The sequence below is a fragment of the Porites lutea genome, chromosome 7, assembly GCF_958299795.1.
Source record: "Porites lutea chromosome 7, jaPorLute2.1, whole genome shotgun sequence".
NCBI classification, from domain to species: Eukaryota; Metazoa; Cnidaria; class Anthozoa; order Scleractinia; family Poritidae; genus Porites; species Porites lutea.
The window spans coordinates 7,712,457-7,733,977 of record NC_133207.1 but is presented as its reverse complement, the minus strand read 5'-3'; the positions used below and the strand labels follow the sequence as shown (position 1 = coordinate 7,733,977).

The following is a 21,521-nucleotide window of genomic DNA, read 5'->3' as shown; positions in this document are numbered from 1 at the left end:
TCCGTAATATCGAGGTGTCCGTATCAAGTGGGTGTCCGTAAAGCGGGTTTCGGACTGTATTTGCATGGAGCAAAAATAGTATTCCGTGATGTCCCATTAAGGCGTTTTGTCTAGAGAGATTGTTGGGTGTTTTTAAGCTCTTTCTTCACTTTCGTTAAAGTGGCCACGGAGCATTTTAACTCCGCAATAGCGACTCGACATTTAGACATAACACTTTTGGCTGTTGGACTAAAAAAAATCACTTTTTGTAGCCGCGGGGTCAAAGGAATACCTGAAAATGTATAATAGTTTATGTATTTTGCCTCGCGTTCGAAAAAAAAAATGTTCACCGACTTCTTCACTTTAAGCATGGCGCATTGTATAGAATTTGGACAACCGATAACACCCGCTCGTTTCTCATATCTAGTCGGCATCATGTTGTCCCTTATTCATCTTCATTAATATTAACATCAGTGACTTTGTAATGGCTCATTTTATTTTTAAATAAAGGACTGTGTTATATTCTTCCAGGTATATCAACAACGGTAACTAAATTGCATTTTCTTCTTATGAGTTTTCCCGTGAAAAAGGCCTTTGTGAAATTATTCCTGTCCTTAAACTACAACTAAGTAAAGATCACACAGTAAACAAGTCCCATGCCCCCACCCTGGGGTACTCACTATAATGGCCAAAACGAGGAAGCTGACCGCCCGAAAGGGCTTCCTTTTCCAGGCTTCAGGTATATGAAAGGGTAGTAATTTTACTAGTTGAAGTGTATGAAAGGGCAGGGAAATCTTTGATTACTACAATCACTGAAAGTATTTCTTTAAAAAAATCGTTAGTTACAAAAGTGCCAGATTGTTACAAAAGTGCCCCACTCGTTACAAAAGTTCCCTATAACGTTACAAAAGTTCCCTGTTGTCGTTACAAAAGTGCCCTAGTGACGTTACAAAAGTTCCCTTGGTTACAAAAGTTCCCCACCTTGGTTACAAAAGTTCCCTATCGCGTTACAAAAGTGCCCTTTTTTCGTTACAAAAGTTCCCGTTCTTATGGCTCTCTCTCTCTCTCTCTCTCTCTCTCTCTCTCTCTCTCTCTCTCTCTGCTTCAAATTTCATCAAATCCCATTAGTCATTTTTAAAACAAGCCATTTGTTCTAAAATAAGGTTTTTAGACGAGTTTTCAGATAATTTATTGATGGCAATTGTTTAACCTCTTTTGTGTCCGTTAAGGTTACAGACAAACAATATAATAAGTAGATGTGGGTGCTTGTGCTAATGCATTCAATTTAAAGACTGATTCAGACAAATGCTAAAACTTCACTTCTCTGCGTATCACGAGAAGATGAAAAAAACAGTAATTCAGAGAAACTACTTCTTCCTTCTATGGATCTTTGTCACGTTTGCATCTAATTCTGAAGGTACAAAGACTCTGTCTTTTATTTCCTTTATTGTAGTTTTTCAGTATATTATGACATGAAAAAAGAATCTCGTATTTTCCCCCCCTTCTTTTAAAAAGCTTTCAGTCAAGGATCGATTGGCAACTTTTTCTACGTCAACTTCATGATAAGTGAATTTTCCTACCTGAATATCTCCAGTATTGGGCGGAACCTCATTCAAGAAGAAAACGATTGTGGCTACGCCTGTTTAGAAATTCCTTCATGTTTTTCCTACAATGTGGCTGCCTTTCCTGACGTCAACGGCAAACTTTTGTGCGAACTCCTGCCATCGGACAAGTTTAACAACTCAGACAAGTTCAACGCCAGCAAAGAGTTTCATCACTTCTATATTCCGGTAAGTCAAACTTCTAATTTATCAAAAATGTTTTTTTCTGAAGGGAAAATAAAAAGCGTCTTATTGTTTTTTTTTTTTTTTTCTTTTGACTCTCCCTAGTCTCGAAAGTTAGCATTTGTAAATAAAACTGCATCTCTTCGCTTGGAAAATCTTGAAAGAAGTGGATTATACATTGTGCTTTATAATTAAATGCAAAGGAATTGACTAATGAGTTCGGTAAGCCTTAAAAAGGGTTACAACTGAGTTAAACCTTTCAACTCTTAATTAAATCACCTGCCGATGCCCAAACATGCTTGATGTAATCGATATATTTATCTTTGAATGTCCTAGACGCTTATGAGGGAGGCCTTTCAGACAGAACTCTCAACCGAAATATTTGCCTACAAAAAGCGTTTAGTTCGCAAAACAGATTGTCATACTGTGAATTTCCCTTATTATTTGTTTGCATATTTGGCTTTTCTTGGAAGTTACAGAAACGTTTTCATACTTCTATTATACGCTAATCTGCTGCCAGTTAGACTATATCACCTCAACTTCTTGAAATTTGGTAGCATCTCTGTAAATTTCCTGGTAGATGAAACAACGCAATCAACACCGCACTAAAAAGTCAACTGAACAAACCCAGCGGGGCGTGCACAGATAAAAATAGAGTGAGCTTACGCAAAAGGACGGCATAAATAAGAAGACGGCAAAACCGTTATGTGACAAACGTGACAGGCCTATTACCTGCGTGATTGTTGTGATGTTCAATTAATATAACTGTGTTTTGATCTTTTACAAAAAGATCTTTTAAAAGGAAGGTGAAGGTTGGCGGAAATTGTTTTCAAACAGAATTATTTTAACGCTTTTCACACAAGATTTGCCGTCTTCATCCATCTGCCGTCCCTTTGCGTAAGTTCACTAATGTCATTGAAGTATCAACACGTATATCAAATTAGTTTCTTTTGAATTCATGAAACAATGCGAAAGGGAAACGAATGAAATCAATCCCAACCTGCTGGTTTATAAGTTTACAGTAAGTTGAATTTAATCCAGGGTTCAGCGCGTTGAACTTAGTAACCTCACTTAATGAAGACAATGACCCCCTACAGCTTTTCTTTCCCACTTTCTAGTGCTTTTCTTGTTCTGTTAGGAAATTATTATGCAGGACGTTACAAATCGATATTTTCTATACTAGATTAAAATCGATAATAATTTATCAATTAACATCGAAAATCGATGGAAATCGATCGGTCGAGTTTTTGTGATTATCGATTTTATCGATTTCTGTAATTAAACGATCAATTTTATCGATTTTGATCGAAAAATATTGAAAACATAAATTAACATAACCACTCAATAAGTCAACAGACGTTCCGCTCTCCAGTTTAGCTTCGAATGGAAAAAAAAAATGAGTGACTCTGGCCAAATTTGTGATTGTCGATCTTTATTGATTATTATAACTATTTGTATTTATTATAATAACTACGATTTGTAACGCTCTGTATTATGGCAACACAAAGTACCTATAGTAACCTGTTCACCTATGAAAACATTCAACTGAGGCAATTCACACCATTAACGTTAAAGGCAATGAGTGAAATTAACCGAGTAAATTGCATTGTTGAGAAAATTTTTATTGTATCAAGTTCTTCGTTCTTTTTCACATAAGCCAACCACCCAGCTCCTATATTTTTTTTCCTTTTTCAATGAGATATTGCCGTAGCAACGCACATTTTTTTCGATTTTTGTAGCCTGTTACAGGCTCTAAGATAGTAGTGCAGTCGTCGAGTAAACAGTGATGCGAAAAAAGAAAAACGCGCGGGAACCGGGGAGAGAGAGGACAATTTTTTCCCGCCACTACCCTCTTTCCTAGATCGCGTGTGTCTTATTTTTAAACAAGTTTGCTTCTTTTATTTTCACGACGTCCCTGCTTTGAGATCCTGGTCAGTATACGCGTAAGTCCAACATGGATGATTAAAAACAAGCCGAAAATTTCGAATTTATTAGGTTTACACAAAATCTAGTCATTCGTAGGTTTCTTGATGAGTTAGTACACAACTTACAATTAGTAACCGTCGCTATTTAAAACAACTTAAGATAACTAAATTGTCACAGTATTTTATTTTAAAGAAAATAAAACAAAAAGTAAGCATGTTCAACAGTTAAGCGCTCGTTGAGAGCACGCTTCATGTATATGTCAAAGGCGACAAAAACAGAATTAATTTTTACTGACAACTTCTCGTCATTGTTCTAAGCTTCTCAGTCGTACTTTTTTTTTCCTTTAAAAAGTTTATTGGCTGCACATCTCCTCTTGATAAAGATGTTAACATTCGCCTAAAAGGGATAAAGTACTGCTAGAGAAACTGTGTTCAGCTTCCTTAAAAGCCAACTGAAAGTCAGGAGGAAAGAATTGTGCCCGGAAACAAAAAAAAATTAATTTCTTAGAATGTAAGGAAATGCAATTTAATTGGACAAAGAAATCCACAAAGTAATATATAAATTTAGCCAGGACTAAAAGCGAAGCTCCGATTAATAAATTTATAATTTAAATCAAACAATAAACTTGTATTCCACAATTCAGTTAACTTTAGAGCACATTCATGTGACTTTTGAGGGAAACCGAGAGGGAAAGGCTTAGTGATTTTAGAGAAAAATAATTTGCAAACAGCTCAAAAATGAGTTGATAGCTATAGCCTCAAGGGTCGAGTTAATAGCTTCATATGTCGACACCAGAAAACTAGCCATTATTTTCGATCACACTTAACAGCCATAATAGCTCTTGATCACCGTAGATTAATTAGGCCTGGAAAAAAAAATCAGGCCGAATCTTTTTGTGTTCGACAAGTTTACTTTACAAAATCTTGCCAAAAAAATCCGGGTGCGTGTAAACCAACCTTTTATACCATTTATACATCACATGTGAGGTGAAACAGTACTATGAGGCAATGTTTTTATCATACAGACCTCGGACAGAATGCAGTATTTCACAATTTTGCAAATTGCACTCATTCAATATTTTGGACGATCGAAGCACGCGTGGGCTTTTGGCTAAACCGTTAAAAAAGTTTCCAAAATCACCTATACGGTCATCCGGTTCTCACTTTTGCAGTGCGAGCTGTGGTCGAGTGTTTGAATGAACACTTAATAGAGGCTAGAGTTACGCTTCAACATAATAAAGAATTTATTATGTTTATTTTTTGGTTTAAAATGGTTTAACGCGCGGCATTTTGAGTACTCGTGGAAGCGTTGTTCACTGAACGACTGAAAACAATCGGCACAGCTATTAAAATTACAAGAGAGACTACTAACAATCAATAAAAGTGTCTCTAAAAATCCTGAGTTTTCGAGCTTAAAGCTTAAGTTTATGTTTTAAGCCGGCTTCCCGGTGTTCGCTGTTTTCAAAGACGAACTCGAGGCAAGAAAATTGCTCAAAGCTTTCTTTTACAGCCAGAATTATAACTAAATATTCTTTGGAACGTTTTCTTTCTATTTGTGACGAGAAAATGTCTAAAGGCTTTTTAAAATTCTGTAAGCTCATATCAAACCTGATACTCGGTCAGATTATTGTCTCAAATCTTACAAACGTGCATAAACTAAGTAGCCGCATAAACTAGGCTCAACTTCATTTAATTAAATATAAAAAACAAACATCAAATACGATAATTACTCAAGCTTACCATTCGAAGTGCAGCTCCTGAAAGGTATTAAGTAAGGCCAGCATCGCTTCAGACTTTTCAACCCTCTTACGCATCAAGCAAGGTGAAAAACGAAAACGATCGATGCCATCCGAAATCGGATTTCTGACTTTGACAAGTGACGTATTTCTCAACCGAAAACCCAATAAACAAACCAGCCATGAATAACAGGAGACTCCTGATAGCTGCTGAATTTCATTTTGTACATCCAGTGGAAAAAGGCAGTTCAAAATATCACAAGTTGACACAAAACTCTGTCAGCTTCAGTTGTCATGTAGTAAACAGGTTTCAAGATGCTGCATAAATTTTCCTCATGAACTCACCTGTCAAATTTTGACCAATGGGAGGATAAAAATTGGACGTAGAGCGTTACCAACGCGTGACCATGGTGAGCAAAGTCAAAAGCAACTGTCTTCCCTGCCTGTAATAGCTGGCTGAATTTTCGCGCCCGAGGTCAGTTTGAAATCAAAATTTTAATTGTACGGCACATAAACACAACATATTTCATATGAATTAAAAAAAAAAATAAACCTGAGCCTGCCATCATTTGAAACTAGTAACTTGTCAGCGGATATTTTCAAAAAATACTTGATCTCGATGTGTCCACACCGGACCCGCGATACGGTCAGGTGAGACTGGTCAGCAGATATCCTGTTTTGACAGCTGTCAATTGATCACAACATTGATGTCAAATATGCGTGCATTATCAGTTTTCCTGTGCTCCCAAACTAGCCAGAAAGTATGAGATTGAACGTTGATCGCGATCTAGTAAAACAATTAACTGGTAAGCGGACAGCTTCCAAAAAAATCACATCACCTCGATAATTTGACACATGAACCCGTGATATGGTCATGTGTTACTGGTCAGTCGCTATCCTGTTTTGACAGTTGTCAATTGACCATATTGTGAATGTCCAATATAAAAGATGTGGATTTGCCAAGACACGCCTGAGACACCCCTCCCTTCCTTTTGATAGTCTCCCCTACCCCACCCGTACAGTCTGTAGACACGTACGTACGTACGTACGCTCGGTCAATCACGTGACAACCAAACGAAAAGAGGTTGACCATATTCTAATATATGGATTTAGCCAGGGCTAAAAGCGAAGCTCTCGATAATATTAATAGTTTCTCAAACAAAATATAAATTCGTGTAATGCTAAGCGGCGAAGGCAACGCCGTAGAACGGTGAAAAACAACAATGGGTCTAATTAGCAAAAAAAACAACTTTGCTCGTGCAGCACACTTTTTTGTACCACGACTACAACGTGAAACTTCCAAAAACTTCTTAGTTACACGTTTTTTGGAGGAAATGTTGTATGTGTTCTCGTTCACCTTTTTATTCACTGCCGCTCATTTTCACCTTGCATTGTTGGTGGCCGCTAGTATTTGTCATTTCGTCAACGCCGCTACAAAATTTTCTTGTTGTTCTTTCAACTAAAAAATGCCTCCTTTGTTTTTTTTTTCTCTCGCCCTAGATCTCTGTCGCCCTTTTTTCTCGTTGAGCTTCGCTTGCCTGCCGCCTACTTTCTCTTTTTCTCTGTCTTTCTCTTGCTCTATATTCCAAATTTGTGGACATGACAATTAATCTAAGCTTAACACTTTAGACAATACGGATACAGAAACAATTTCCTCTTTCCGTTTTCGTCTTTATCGACTCTTTAGTTGTCTCTGCTTTACAAGACGCGGGTGGCTATGCGATTTCCCCCCAAAATAACCTCGAGTTGCATTTGGATCGCCATACCTGTTGATTGAGTTATTTTACATTGGTATGCCTGTGGTGCGGACGGACGGTCAGTGTACGGTCACGTGATTACCAAATTTTCTGGGATGGGTAGATTTACCGATGGTGCTCCGCTGGCGCGCGCTTCGTGCGCGCGGAAGCTCCGCTATGAGTAACATAAGATGAAATTTCATTAGAACTCATAGCAAAACGTACAAAAATGCATTTAAAAGATACCCTGACCAGCTACGAAAGAAGGCAAGCATTGGTTCTTCAAGCCATCACGAGGCCACTCATATATCTGCAGCCTGTTCATCCGACAAAGGTGCGACAAAAAAAAATGTATTGACCACAAGCGACTAGCTGAGAATACGGGCTGTGAACCCACTCACTATTATTATTATTATAGTGCAGGCATTAGGTATAGCGCCTGTTCAAAACCAGCCGGCGGCTGATCCTGAAACAATTTGATAACCAAACGAGTTAAATTTATTTAATTACACGAACTTAATGCATGCCAGCTGAAGGAAATTTTAGTTTGTAACAACGCTAAATATGAAATTCAAATTTTAGATAATCTGCGATTGTTTTAGATGTCGAGCAAAGTAGAATCCTGATGAATTTTTGAAAGTGTTCACCGCTAAGATGTTTTATTTATTTATTTTTCATTCAGTCAGTCTGTTCGCTTAGACACAGATATGACTAACGATAGTTCTGCTAGACTGAAAAATGGAATTTGCCCTAAATTCAGCATCTGTCATGCGTCACGTTACTGGATATTTTAACTTTGAGATAAAATGGTCTTTACTTACAGCCGTATCCTTTCCTTTGTGTAGTCTCCTTGTGATAGTTCGCCCTGTAAGAACACTGGAAAATGCGTTTCGTTGTACCAGGAAAATAGATATAAGTGTATCTGCGTGGAAGGATTCACTGGAAAAGACTGCGAAACGAGTAAGAAATACTGAGTTGAAACAATGTTGCTACTAACTATAATACAATCACAGGTGACACACTATTAACGCACTTTGCAGGTGGGAACGGTAATCAGCATTAAGCTCTTGTACTTATTTTAGGCATTATATTATTGACTTTTACTAGTTGAGCTCACTACAACAGGGATTGGGAAGGCAAAATAGATAGGCCAATGGCCCCTGACTTTGAAAAGTTATGGGCCATTTCGTGAAAGTATGGGCCATTGAAGTCATGAGGTGGGCCGGATAAAAAGGAAGAGGGCAATGAAATGTGCAATTCGTGTGTGCAGTATTTTGTGTAATTTTAAGGTGCTTTACAGTAAGTACAGAGTATTTTTGCAGTTTTTAATACTTAATAATATTTTGCAACCGAGGGTTATGGTATTTATTTATTTATTATTTATTTCATTTCATTTTTTTGCCATGTTTGAGGCAAATCTTACGAAACATGGCATCTCTTTCAAACAGCAGCCACGGCAACAAAGTTAGCCACTTCGACTGGAATTTCCTGTCTCGATACATTCAGGCCTGGAGAGTGTGGAGGGCGTACTTGTTTCGCCAGATGGACCTTCAAATTCTTCAGTTGCATCGTTGTTGTTAGTTGTTTTTGGTGGACTCGGCGTTCAAATACATGCTAAGTAAAAACTTGAAAGTTTTCTTTGGCCTTGAAAATCTAATTTAGGAATTTGCTTCGGAGGCGTTATCTCACTAATTCAAAGGCAATTGAATTCATTTCGGCCAGAAAGACGAAAATGATGATTGCGAACTGAGTGCGAGTAAAGGCGAGTAGAGGTCTGGGAACGAAAATAAACGACACGAAACATCATCTATCGAAGGAAGAAAGACAAAGGTGGATATTTATTTGTCGAAACACAAATTAATACACAGATTGAAGTGCTTATCACCTTTAGTTGTTACCCGACCGGGGCGCATACTATGCTCGCTTAGCGGTTTTATAATGCAACATTTTCTAAATTTATGCTTCATATGCGCATGGCGCAACACCTTCCCAATTCCTGCTACAATTAAAAAATCTAACTGAGAAAATTTAAAAACTACCTTGAAAGAAAAGTCGACCAATAAGTATCACTCTGAAGTTTCACTTTCCTTGACGTAACCCGATCACAAATTTCAATTTCCCTGCTTGATCGATACTAACAGTGACTTATTCATAGACAGGTTTCGCAACAACGTTTACTTTTACTAGTTGTGTTTTCGCTGTTGATGAAGTCTAATGTACCTTGGCTGAGAGGTACATATCCTTTTTTTTTTTCATATCTTTGATTCTCTCTCCTGCAGATATAAATGACTGTGTCAATATTCCTTGTTTGAACAATGGAACTTGCATCGACCTAATCAATGACTTCAACTGCAGTTGCCCTCCAGGATTTGCCGGCAACCGATGCGAAATTGGTTAGATACTTGCTATGAATCCCGTTTAAACACCTAATGTTGGACGCCGTTGAATGCTGATGGCCGATAAATATGGATCAATTTTAAATCCTCACTACATATATGGGTCCTACGTCATCCGACAATGTTAATGATGTTATACCAACACACGTTTTTATCGGGCTGCTCTAGGGACCACTGGATATATGTTTTGCAATTTTATTGACCTTGAATTCATCTCGGTCCATAAACATGCCGAAATAAAAAACTTGGCAAATAATAATGCATCTATCTTAGCCGAACAAGTTTGGTCATTAACGCATACATAATGTATTTATTTGTCATTAATTTTGTATTATATTTCCTTCAGATATAAACGAGTGTGAGAGCATTCCCTGTTTAAACAACGGAACATGCACTGATCAAAGGAACGGATTCAATTGCAGATGTCCACCAGGATTTTCGGGCAATCGATGTGAAATTGGTTGGCTGTGTTTAGCTGTCATTTTTATTGTTTATCGGCTTGAAAATCTATACCTAACTGTCGTTGTTAGGTCTTGCATATTTGAGAACTTTCAATTGACCACTCCAGAAAATGCCATAACATACCATAATGCTCTTTGTTTGTCACCCCAAAATTTTGCATAAGCATTGCCTTCAGTTTCTCTTGGGAGTTAAAATAGCCCCAAGAGAAACTAAAAACAATCATGCTTATGCAAAATTTCGGGGTGACAAACAAAGAGCATTATGGTATGTTATGGTCAATTCGTTAAAGTCTATGCACTAAAGAACCCATCATAAAATTGGGTTTTGTTTCTTTTTTTGTTTGCAATTTATCTGTGATAATTGTTTCCTTACTGTTACTTTGTTAATCTCTCTCTCTTTTTTTTTTACATCTGTAATATTTTAAAACTTGTGACTGACCTGCCTCGATTAGCTTTAGCTACCTGCAGGTCAGTCAGATTTGATTGTAATAGATTTTTTATATATATATATAATAAATAAACTTGAAACTTGAAAAAAAAAACTTGGCGAATCAATCATAAGTGAAACTTGTCTACCAAACAAATCCAGAAATCGCTGCGTAGAGGACTGGTTCCTTTTCTCCTTATAGTTTCTGGTATAGGGAATTAAATTAGTGTTAAAGCAGCCCATAATTGAATCACGCAAGGTGCACTTTACGTAAAAAATGCTACTTTTTGCTCTCTGTTTTGCATTTTGCTGGTGTCAGTTGACTTCTGTGCTGTAAAGAAGAAAAAGGTTTACTTTTTTCTAATTATATCTCCTGCAGATATAAACGAGTGCGAGAGCAGTCCCTGTTTGAACAACGGAACTTGCACTGACCGAATCAATGCATTCAACTGCAGTTGCCCACCTGGATTTTCTGGCAATCGGTGTGAAATTGGTTAGTACAGTATTAGGTCAATTACCCTATGATGACCTCATAAGGTTAAGACGTGCTCAAATGTCAACGCCTATCCCCCACTTCAGAAACTTCAAAGGAAATTGGTACAACCTTTGGGAGGACAGGCGTTAGTTGTGATTGTTCCAGATGGTATTCCAGGCAACCATTAATTTCTCCCAAAATGCACCTTGTTTCCCCCCCCCCCCCCCCCGAAATGTTACAAAAGCATTGTTTTTTTTTTTGTTTTTTTTTTAATTTCTCTTGGAACGATTGTAATACCCAGGAGAAATGTAAAACAAAGGTTATGCAAAATATGAGGGGACAAACAAAGTGTATTTTGGGAGATTTGCAAATGGCAAATTAGTAAACCATGGATAACTTAGGGAATCAAAACTTTAATCAATATAAAAAATAAATTATATACTAACTCTGATTAACAGAAATATAAATATTACAGAAATAAAATAACTAACCTTATCAGGCTATAAGTATACAACAATATTTTTTCGATTACTTTTAATACAAATATAACCAATATAAAAATATGAGACCCTAATAACAATAATAAAATTACAAACAATCCTTCACGGATACCTAATATCTTAAATAAACATTTTTCAGCGGTTGGAGATAGATTAGCAAGCAATATACTTCCACGTTACAATTACAAGAACTACTTAGTGCAGTCAAAATCACCTGATTTTTTTTTTCTTCAAGCCCGTATTGCCAGATGAGATCAACTTAAGATTTTATCTTTATCAAATAATAAATCGCATGGTTTGTGCTCTTGCCCAGTGCAAATTCTCAAGTGCTCTTGTGACACTATATCTCCAATCCTTTCTGATATTGTCAAAATATCAATTGAACTAGGAGCCTATCCTTCTAAAATGAATATATCAAAAATTGTCCCAGTCTTTAAAAGAGATGAGGAATGTGATGCCTCCAATTATCGACCGATATCTTTATTGTCAAACTTTAACAGAATATTTGAGAAAGTAATGTACAATCGTATGAAAGACTTCAAAGAAAAACATGACATGTCGAACCCGTCGCAGTACGGTTTCCATGAGGCCCATGGCACACACCACGGTATTATTGACATTGTTGAAGCCATTCACACTAATCTGGACCAACGCCTTTTTACATGTGGAATCTTCGTTGACCTGAAATAAGCCTTCGACACCGTTAACCATAAAATACTTCATGATAAACTTCATCATTATGGCTTTCGAGGAATAGTTAACAACTGGCTTTCAGCCTACTTATCAAATCGTATACAATGCAAATTGGCCCGCTAATATCCGACAAGTGTGACGTCACCAGTAGTGTACCACAGGGATCTGTATTAGGGCCCCTTCTTTTTTTACGTTTAATAAATGGTTTTCATTTTTGCTCCGAAAAATTTAATTTCTTCCTTTTTGCCGATGATACTAATATCCTTTACGCTGACAAAAATTTGAAATCCATTGAATTGACAGTAAATATTGAATTACAAAAACTATACGATTGGCTCACTGCAAATAAGTTAACATTAAATGCTAAAAAATCTAAGTATGTCATTTTTCGGCCCTGTCGAAAAAAAGTATCTCGACAGAATACTTATCCTTCAAAAACGTGCACTACGCTTAATATATTCTGCAAACAGACAAGATCATGCTATTCCTTTATTCGTAAATGCTAAAGTAGTGCCATTAAATTTCTTGTATTATGAAGCCGTCTTAAGCTTAATGCACGACGTTGACGAAAGAAATGCACCGATAAATATTTTGAACTTGTTTTCAAGGACATCAAATTCACATCACTATTCTACACGCTCATCAAATTCACAAAATTTCTACTTAAAAAGATCTAGACTTGATATACAAAAGAATGCGTTCTCTCCTGATGGCGCAAAGATATGGAGTGAGATGTCAAATAGCTTAAAAAAAACATATCAAGGGAGACCTTCAGGAAAAAAACTTAAACGAGCTTTATTAAATATACTGAAAACCGAAGACAACTATATATATAAATATAGATAAGGACAAAATCATAGCCAGACTTAACAAATATTAACTTACAACTCTTCTCCCTATATATAACTAGTACATATCATCATAATCGTTTCTTTTCTTTATCCTTTAATTAGTTTTCCTTTTTTGGTTTAATGTGGAGCCATATTACTTAATACATTTCTCTCCTTCTCTCTGCGAAACTGTTACTTTGTTAATCTCTTTTTTGACATCTGTAATATTTTAAAACTTGTGAGACTGACCTGCCTCGATTAGTTTTAGTAGATTAGTTTTAGCAGATTTGATTGTAATAGTTTTTTATATATAATAAATAAACTTGAAACTTGAAAAAAACTTGGCGAATCAATCGTAAGTGAAGCTTGTCTACCAAACAACTCCAAAAAACGCGAGAACTGGTTCCTATTCTCCTTACAGTTTCTGGTAAAGGGAATTACATTTATAGTGTAAAAGCAGCCCATAATTGTATCATGCAAGGTGCACTTTACGTAAAAAATGCTACTTTTTGCATTTTGCTAGTGTCAATTGACTTCTGTGCTGTAGGGAAGAAAAAAGTTTACTTTTTTTTTCTAATTATATCTCTTGCAGATATAAACGAGTGTGGGAGCAGTCCCTGTGTGAACAACGGAACTTGCACTGACCGAATCAACGCATTTAACTGCAGTTGCCCGCCAGGATTTGCCGGGAATCGATGTGAAATCGGTTACATTTTTTTAGCTAGCTACAATTTTGCATTTCTTAACTTTATCATCAACGTACGTCCTAATTTTTATGCGTGTTTGGATATCATTTTGTTACAGACATTAACGAGTGTAAGAGCAACCCTTGTCTCAACAACGGAACATGCAACGACCAACACAACGGATTCAGCTGCAGTTGTCCATCTGAATTTGCTGGAAAGCGATGTGAAACTGGTTAGCTGTGTTAAGTTGAATCTTGTAGTGAAAAATTTGTTTAGCTCTTTTCCAAGTAAAAGTAAACTGACTGTTTTAGCTAATTATAAGCTTTCCAAGTTTTCCCTAATACACTGTTTAGCGACTTATTCCGACTTTTAAAATGAGGTTTCGTGGCAAATTGGGTGTCTTCTTTTCCACCGCGCGCAAGATCTCGCATTGATTGTCTCTCGTAGCTCCGTTAACACGAGCACTAACCTGACACTTAACATAAAATACGTTTTATCCGTACCGGACGGATAATGTTTTCTAACCTGGTCGCAGGTTATTAACTTTGATCAAGGCTAAATATTGCGAAGATCTAACTCAGTAATACTCGTTGAGTCGTTACTACTATGGAAGATCGGCATCTGTTTCCTGTCTGCCAAGTTTTCCTAGCTTATCGAAGCTTATCTTTAGAATAGCTGTCTTCTGATTTAATTTGTATGAACAAGGATTCAGGTCTATGTCAAATTCCCACAACTTTCTTTATTGACTAAATACTGATTTCAAAGTGTGTACCGTCAATTTTGTAACATGGCCCTGCACCGGTAATGCCATGTGCGTTCTTTATTCTGGATTTGACTTTTTTTTTTTTTTGCTCATATAAACGGGGTTATCACGAACTAGCTTGTGGACGTCCTTTGGTGGACTGCGCATACTTTGAAAGTAATTTTATTCACGGAAATAATTATGACACTTCTTTGCAGTGTTATTCGCCAACGCAGATTGGCTAGATGAATTACCTCCACCAGATATAAACGCGTGCGAAACCAATTCATATTTTGTCTTTCACCCTTAGATATTATCTCGAGTGTGGCAACACTGTTTCTTTCACCTGCGATTGCAAATGGCAGCAACTGGGCGCTGTGTTGGCAGGCCTCCACTCATGGCTGGGCTGCCAATACCTTTCACGACAAATGCTACGGGAAACGTCACACGATTACGATAATCAAAAAAGACCACTACGTGTTCGGAGGATACACGGATATTCCTTGGAGTAAGTAAAACGTCCTTTTTGTTACTGAAAATGGAATTAAGGCACTTTGCTTGTATAGTGCGTATGTATAATGGTTTGTGGACTATAGTCACTTTACTTATAATCTAATGCTACAAAATAAATATTTAAAAATTATTCCTCGAGCCCGAATGGGCTCTGAGTCAATGGCTCATGATACCGAAGGCCGAATGGGCTACTAACTCAGAGGCCATGAGGGCGAGGGGAATAATTGTTTTAGTAAAATCCAACTAGTTGGTCAAAAATATCGAGAGTAAAAAAAAAAATTTAGCCGAGCTAAAGCTAGACTTTCATCCTTTTTTCCCGCCAAAAGGTGCGCGCTTTTCGCTACTAGGGGGCTATAACATATAGCCTAGTAGTAGCTCAACCAATCAGAACGCAGCATTGACAATAGAGCTCTAGCTAGATTTTACTAAATAGATTTAGCCAGGGCTAAAAGCTAAGCTCCCATTAATAAATTCGTTATAAATCAAATAATAAACTTGTAATCCACAAATCAGTTAACTTTAGGGCACATAGTATCTCATGTGACTTTGAGGCAAAGGCTAAGTCATTTTGGAGAAAAATAATTTGAAACAAATTTTACATCGAGTTAATAGTCTTATATGTACACCCAAAAATAGCAATCATGCTCAACACAGTAGATTAGGCCTGGAAAACAATGTCTTCCCAAACAAAATAACCCAGGCGCCCACCACCTTAATTTTATAAGGTTAATTCATAGTCTCTCCAACCCAGTGGTTGGAGAGACTATGGATAATTGAAAGACAATTTTATGAAACACACGATAGTCCTTGGTGGCTGCAAATTTACACGTTGCATTCCTCTGTCTAAAAGGGAGCCCAAAATAAAAAATCAGGCCATAGTTTTTGTGCTCGACAAGTTTACTTTACAAGTAAATCTTGGCGACGAATCTGGTGGCGGGTAAAAGAGCCTTTTAAATATACTTTTTCTGATCACGTCTGAGGTAAACAGTACTATGACGCGCTGTTTTTTTTATCATACAGACCTCGGGCAGAATTTGCTCTTTTTTGCCCTATTTAAACCTATAATTCTGCAGTTTTTCACGATTTTGCAAGACAAATTGCACTCATTAAATATCCAGGACGATCTAAGCACGCGTTTCCTTTGCACAAAAAGTTATGGCATTGACCACATTATAAAACGTTTTCATGAAGAGAATTCCATAATGCCGGGACTTTTCAGTTAGAAAAATCTGATCCTATGTGATATGCAGAGTGATAATTATGGGCTTTTAGTAAAAACGATAAGAATATTCCAAAAATCACCTTTTCAGCCGGACGGGTTCTCACTTTTGACAAGCGCCAACTAATTTGCAGTTCGAGCTGTCAAGTGTTTGAATGAACATTAATAGAGTTACCATTTACGCTTTAACACGATAGAGAATTTGTTATGTTTAGGTTTTATTTCCCTTTATTTATAAAACTGTTTATGGTTTTGTTATGTGTAATCTTTAAAAGCGAGTGATATTTACGCGCGGCATTTTGAGTGGCCTGCATGCGCCGGATGTAAGCTTACGACTGAAAACAACCGGCGCAGCGATAAAAATTGCGAGAGGGACTACTAACAATCAATAACATAAATATGATTCGGTGAAACATGAAAAGAGACAATAACTTTCATTCACGAAGACAAGTATTGGGAATAGAGTGTCTTGAAAACGAGTCACGTAAGCATGAGCTTTAGCTTCAGTTTATGTTTAAAGCCGGCTTTCCGGTGTTTGTTGTCTTTCAAGATGAACTCGAGGCAAGAAAATCGTTCAGAGCTTTCCTTTTACAGCCAAAATCATAACTAAATATTTTTCGGAACATTTCCTTTGTATTTGCGATCAAAAAAATTTCTAAAGGCTTTTTAAACCTAATACTATTGTAGGTCAGATCATTTTCTCGTGCATAAACTAGCCGCATAAACTACGCTCGACTTAAGGAAACCTGAAAACAAAAACAAAAAACACATTAAAGACAATAATTGCTCAGGCTTACCAGTCGAGATGCTGCTCCTGAAGGCCATCAAGAGAGACTTGAGACTTTTCAACCCTCTTACGCCTCTAACAAGGGCAATTGAGTAAGTTCATTTTTGAAAACGATGCCATCCGAAATCGGATTTCCAATGACTTTGACAAGCCGTGCATTTCTCAACCAAAAACGCAGTAAACAAACCAGCCATGAATTACTGAAGAATCTTGATAGCAGCTGTATTTCATTTTGTACATTTAGTAGAAAAAGACAGTTAAAAACATCACAAGATGACACAAAACTCTGCCAGCCTTAGCTATCAGTATCCAAGTTTCCAGATGCTGTATAAATTTTCCACATGAACTCACCTGTCAAATTTTGACCAATAAGAGCAAAAAAATTAGACGTAGAGCGTGACCAACGCGTGACTATGGTGGGAAAAGTCAAAAGCATGTAAAAGCCGGTTGAATTTTCGCGTCCGAAGTTAGTTTGAAATCAAAATTTTAAAAGTGCTGCTCATGAGCACGACTTATTTCATATGCATTTTAAAAAAATTGAACTTGAGCCTGCGATCATTTGAAAATTAGCAACTTGTCAGCGGATAACTTCAAAAAGCACTTGAACACAGTGGGTCGATACCTGAGCCCGCGATACGGTCAGGCGATACTGGTCAGTGGATACACTGTTTTGACAGCTGTCAAATGATCAAAACATGGATGTACAATATCAGGTTGCAGGCTCCCAAACTAGCTAGAAGGTGTGAAATTTAACATTGGTATGCCTGTGGTGCGGACGGACGGAAGGTCGGGCGGTCGGTGTACGAACACGTGATTGCCAAATTTTCTAGGATGGACAGACTTTCTAAGATATGGGGCTCCACTCAAAATATAGAATTTTAGCCCGTGGTTAAATAAAATATCAGCGGAAAACTTTACAAAAATACGTGACCTCAATGGGTAGAAAACTGAGCCCTCGATGGCCAGCGGGTGCTCTAGTTTGAAAGCTGTCAATTGAACTTCATTAGAATGGCAAATACTCGAATTAACGGACTATTGACCACGAGTGTGAGTAATAAGTTATTTCAGTCCGGCTTGTAATGGGGGCGAAATGCCAGATCGTGTACATGAGCGGACCTTAGCCCTCGTTATTACTTTTCTGATAGTGGTCTGCACATGTCCCATTTTGACAGCTGTCAATTGACCTTAATTTGACTCGCTTATATATCTTTAAACCACTGGCAGCCGACTGACAGCCCTACCCGGCGTAGTTTCGTTCTTATGTTGAATTGGTAGTTTAAAACGACTAGTCTTCCATCTGAGCCCGGGAGATAGTCATGTGATAATTGCCAGCGGATGTTTGATTTTGACAGCTGTCAATCTAATCACACTCATACGGATGGCTTAGTGTAGTGAAAGACAAGGATGAATGTGTTACACTTACTGAATTTTTTTTAAAACAGGCTGAGAAAGACGGTCTTCTCTTTAAATTTATGTTACAGATTAGTATAAGTAAAGAATACTTCGATTTATCAAGATTAATTGTTTGAACTAACTATAAAGCAAGATTCTTTGGTTTACAAAACACTATTTTCAATATTTCTGGCAGCTCATAGCTCTGAGATTCGAGGAAAAACTTTTTCGTGTACAAATTTATGAAAAGAAATCTCGGGAGCGGTCAGCATTCGAAGGGGACCGAGGCACTGTTGCCCTCTGAAGTCAGAGATTTTGCAATGTTGCCCGATCAGAGTTTTGGCGGGAAACAGTTTCATTGTTATATGTCATGTGACCTTGAAGTAAAAAATAAGAGGGCGCGCTGTTGGGAAAAAATCCAGCTATATAGCTACACCAGTCACTATTCCCTACTGAAATTTTATTTTATTTTTTTTTCCATGAAGTATCGATCATCAAGGCAAGGGTGTTGTATGTTTAATTCGTTTACTTTTGACTTTCCAAATTTTTAGCGCTTTGTCCTAATAACTGGATCTATCTACAAGGTTCATGCTACAAAGTCTCGTCAGGGCAATCGAACTGGACCGCTGCAAAATCTGCCTGTGAAGCTTTGGGGTCTAAGCTCGCCATGGTGACATCACACGCCGAACAACAAGCACTAGTCTCGAAATTATCACAAAGTGTATGGATTGGTTTGCGAAGGGACCCCACGGTCCATTCACGTTGGTTGTGGGTTGATGGATCAAGAGCGACATATACTCACTGGAGTGATGAAGAACCTAACGACTCTGAAGGAATTGAGGATTGCACACAAATAATTCTTCCTCCAGGAAAATGGAATGATTTGGCATGTTCCAAAAGTCTTAAATACCTTTGTGAAACCAATGGTAGGCAGCACCACGATTGTGTGCTTAATATCTTGTACGTATTAGGATGGTATACTCAGTGCGTGGCTGTAGCTGGGAAGCGTACAATGTAAAGCTTGATGAATTACTTTCACTACGATTGGTTGACATGTAGATAAATATTAAAAGAGAAGCCTTTGTCATTTTCCTGGACTTTATCCTTGCATTTAATTTCATTGAATGCTTGCCCTCCCCCCTCGCCCCCCTCCCCCGAAAAAAAAAATATATTTCAAATAATGATTAACTAAAACGAAAAAAAAATGAAACAGAGTAAGTTTTAAGATGATCAACCCTTATTAGTCGTGTCTATTACTCAGTTCATCTACTTCAGGCATAAGAAGATAACAGATAATATGCCGAAGGGGAGGTGAACAGTGATGTTTATACCTAACATTAAAATAAAAGATTTCGCTTAGCAAGATCTTTGTGATTCGGGAATTTGTCGAGAGCATTTCACGATTTTATTTCTAATTTAGGTCAAATTAATGAACCCAAAATTTATCACTTTCTTGGTATTTGTCGGTACAGATGCCCTTTTTTTCGCTTAAATATCGCCTTCAGGAATTGTCGTGAAACGGAACGCGTATTGACTCCCGTCCCAAAACAGTGATTTACTAGGAAGCTTAAGCAACAACGACGGCGACGGCTACGAAAACGTCACTTAAAAAGTGAATTTGGGCTGCCTCAAACTTTATCGCGCTTATTCCATCTCCTTGGATTCGTCAAATGTTGCCAGATTTTTCTGGAGTTGAATTGTAAAAGACTGTATCGAAGTTCAGGACCAGAAAAAGAAAGTCGTTGTCTTGTTTTCAAGTCCTCCACAAAACGAGAAATTAGGCACTTTCACGTTGTAGTCGTGCAGTTACCTCAAACAAATGTACAAAAAGCGTTATGCACGTGCAAAGTTGTTGTTTTGCTTAATCTAAACCTATTGCTTTTTTTGCTGTTCTCGTTGCCGTCGCCGTCGTCGTTGCTTAAGCTTCCTAATAGCCAAGAGTATTTTAAGTTACGCAAAAATTGCTATTCACTTATTTGTTAAGGGGACTATGTCACGTTATTTACTACGTTTTTGTTTTTGTTGCTGTTGTTGTTTTTTTCACTTAATTGAATTGGAAGATTAGTACATGTAATCCCATTGTGTTATTTGAGACTAACTTTAGGCATTGCAACTGTTCCCTGTAGTCTGTTCAGTGCAATTATCGATGGCAACGATAGACATCAGATTGAAACTTGGAAAAGTTGTGCCAACTTTTAATGTTATGCCTACAAAAATCCCACCAAATTTATTTTTGGTTAGTACTCCCTGATGCAATTTGTTTGATACTTTCTTCATAACTCAAAAGGACTATTTTGTGTATGAGTAAATGCACAATTCAATTCTTGTTGCTGCAATATCCCTGTGACGTATCCCCTTCATTTATAAAAAACTGAATCATTTGATAATGCAATTCTAGAGCTCTGATTGGCTTAGCCATCATGGTATATGAGCCAATATACCATGCTCTCCAAATACGGTAACTGTGAGCGACTGTACGCGTCTGCCCAAAATTAAAAAAACAACCTGAAAATCGGTTCTTTTTACAAAAAAGTCGCAAAGAATTCTCGATATTTTGTGGGCGTTTTTAATAAAACAATTATTCTACTCGCGCTTGTTGAATATGAGATGATTATAGCCAACTCATATCTAACGCGCACTCGTGGAATAACTGTTAAATATTCTAAAGGGGGTTACGTCACGATTCCTTTTGTTATTGCTTTTCAGCGTTCGTGGATGGATACGGTACGACTTCCAACTCGTTTATCTTCTCTCTCCTGGATAAAGAAGGGCTTGCACCATTTAAGAGCATAGTGACGAATACATCATTTTCAATTTACCGTGGGTCAAGTTACGGTCCAACATTTGGTGGGGGGCATGACATATACATCGCTGATAATGCCAATCAGAATGCTAATTCCTACACTAATTTTGGCACCTCTTACTGTCTTCCAAATGAAGTTACAGACCCTCATACAATCCTGGCTGGAGCCCGTTACTTCTCACCTGACGAAGTTGAGGTATTTTACCTCACTTGAGTTCATAGTTAAAGGTGCTATGTCTCGATTTTTTCGCATTATGTTGAAAGTCCTAAAGACACATTGGAATAACTGGGGAAAAAGAGAAATAATTTATCAGTTTTATTCAAAATTACTCTATTAATATCCCTCAGTTTCTCAACTTTAAGTGAATGACGTTGGCTTCCAATGGCCAGGATGGAAACAGATTCAAAGTTGAATAAAACGGGCCAACTTTTTTCAA

General features: G+C 37.4%; 1 protein-coding gene across 1 annotated transcript; it reads left to right on the top strand.

Annotated features, from left to right (window-relative positions):
• Window positions 1–1,498: 1,498 nt before the first annotated feature.
• LOC140943678 (uncharacterized) lies at window positions 1,499–21,311 on the top strand. The gene is made up of 6 exons (XM_073392791.1): window positions 1,499–1,769; window positions 8,006–8,120; window positions 10,824–10,937; window positions 13,535–13,721; window positions 14,694–14,878; window positions 20,988–21,311. The coding sequence occupies exons 1-6, from the start codon at window positions 1,539–1,541 to the stop codon at window positions 21,296–21,298; spliced, it is 1,143 nt and encodes a 380-aa protein (XP_073248892.1). The 5' UTR covers window positions 1,499–1,538; the 3' UTR covers window positions 21,299–21,311.
• The last annotated feature ends 210 nt before the right edge of the window (window positions 21,312–21,521 follow it).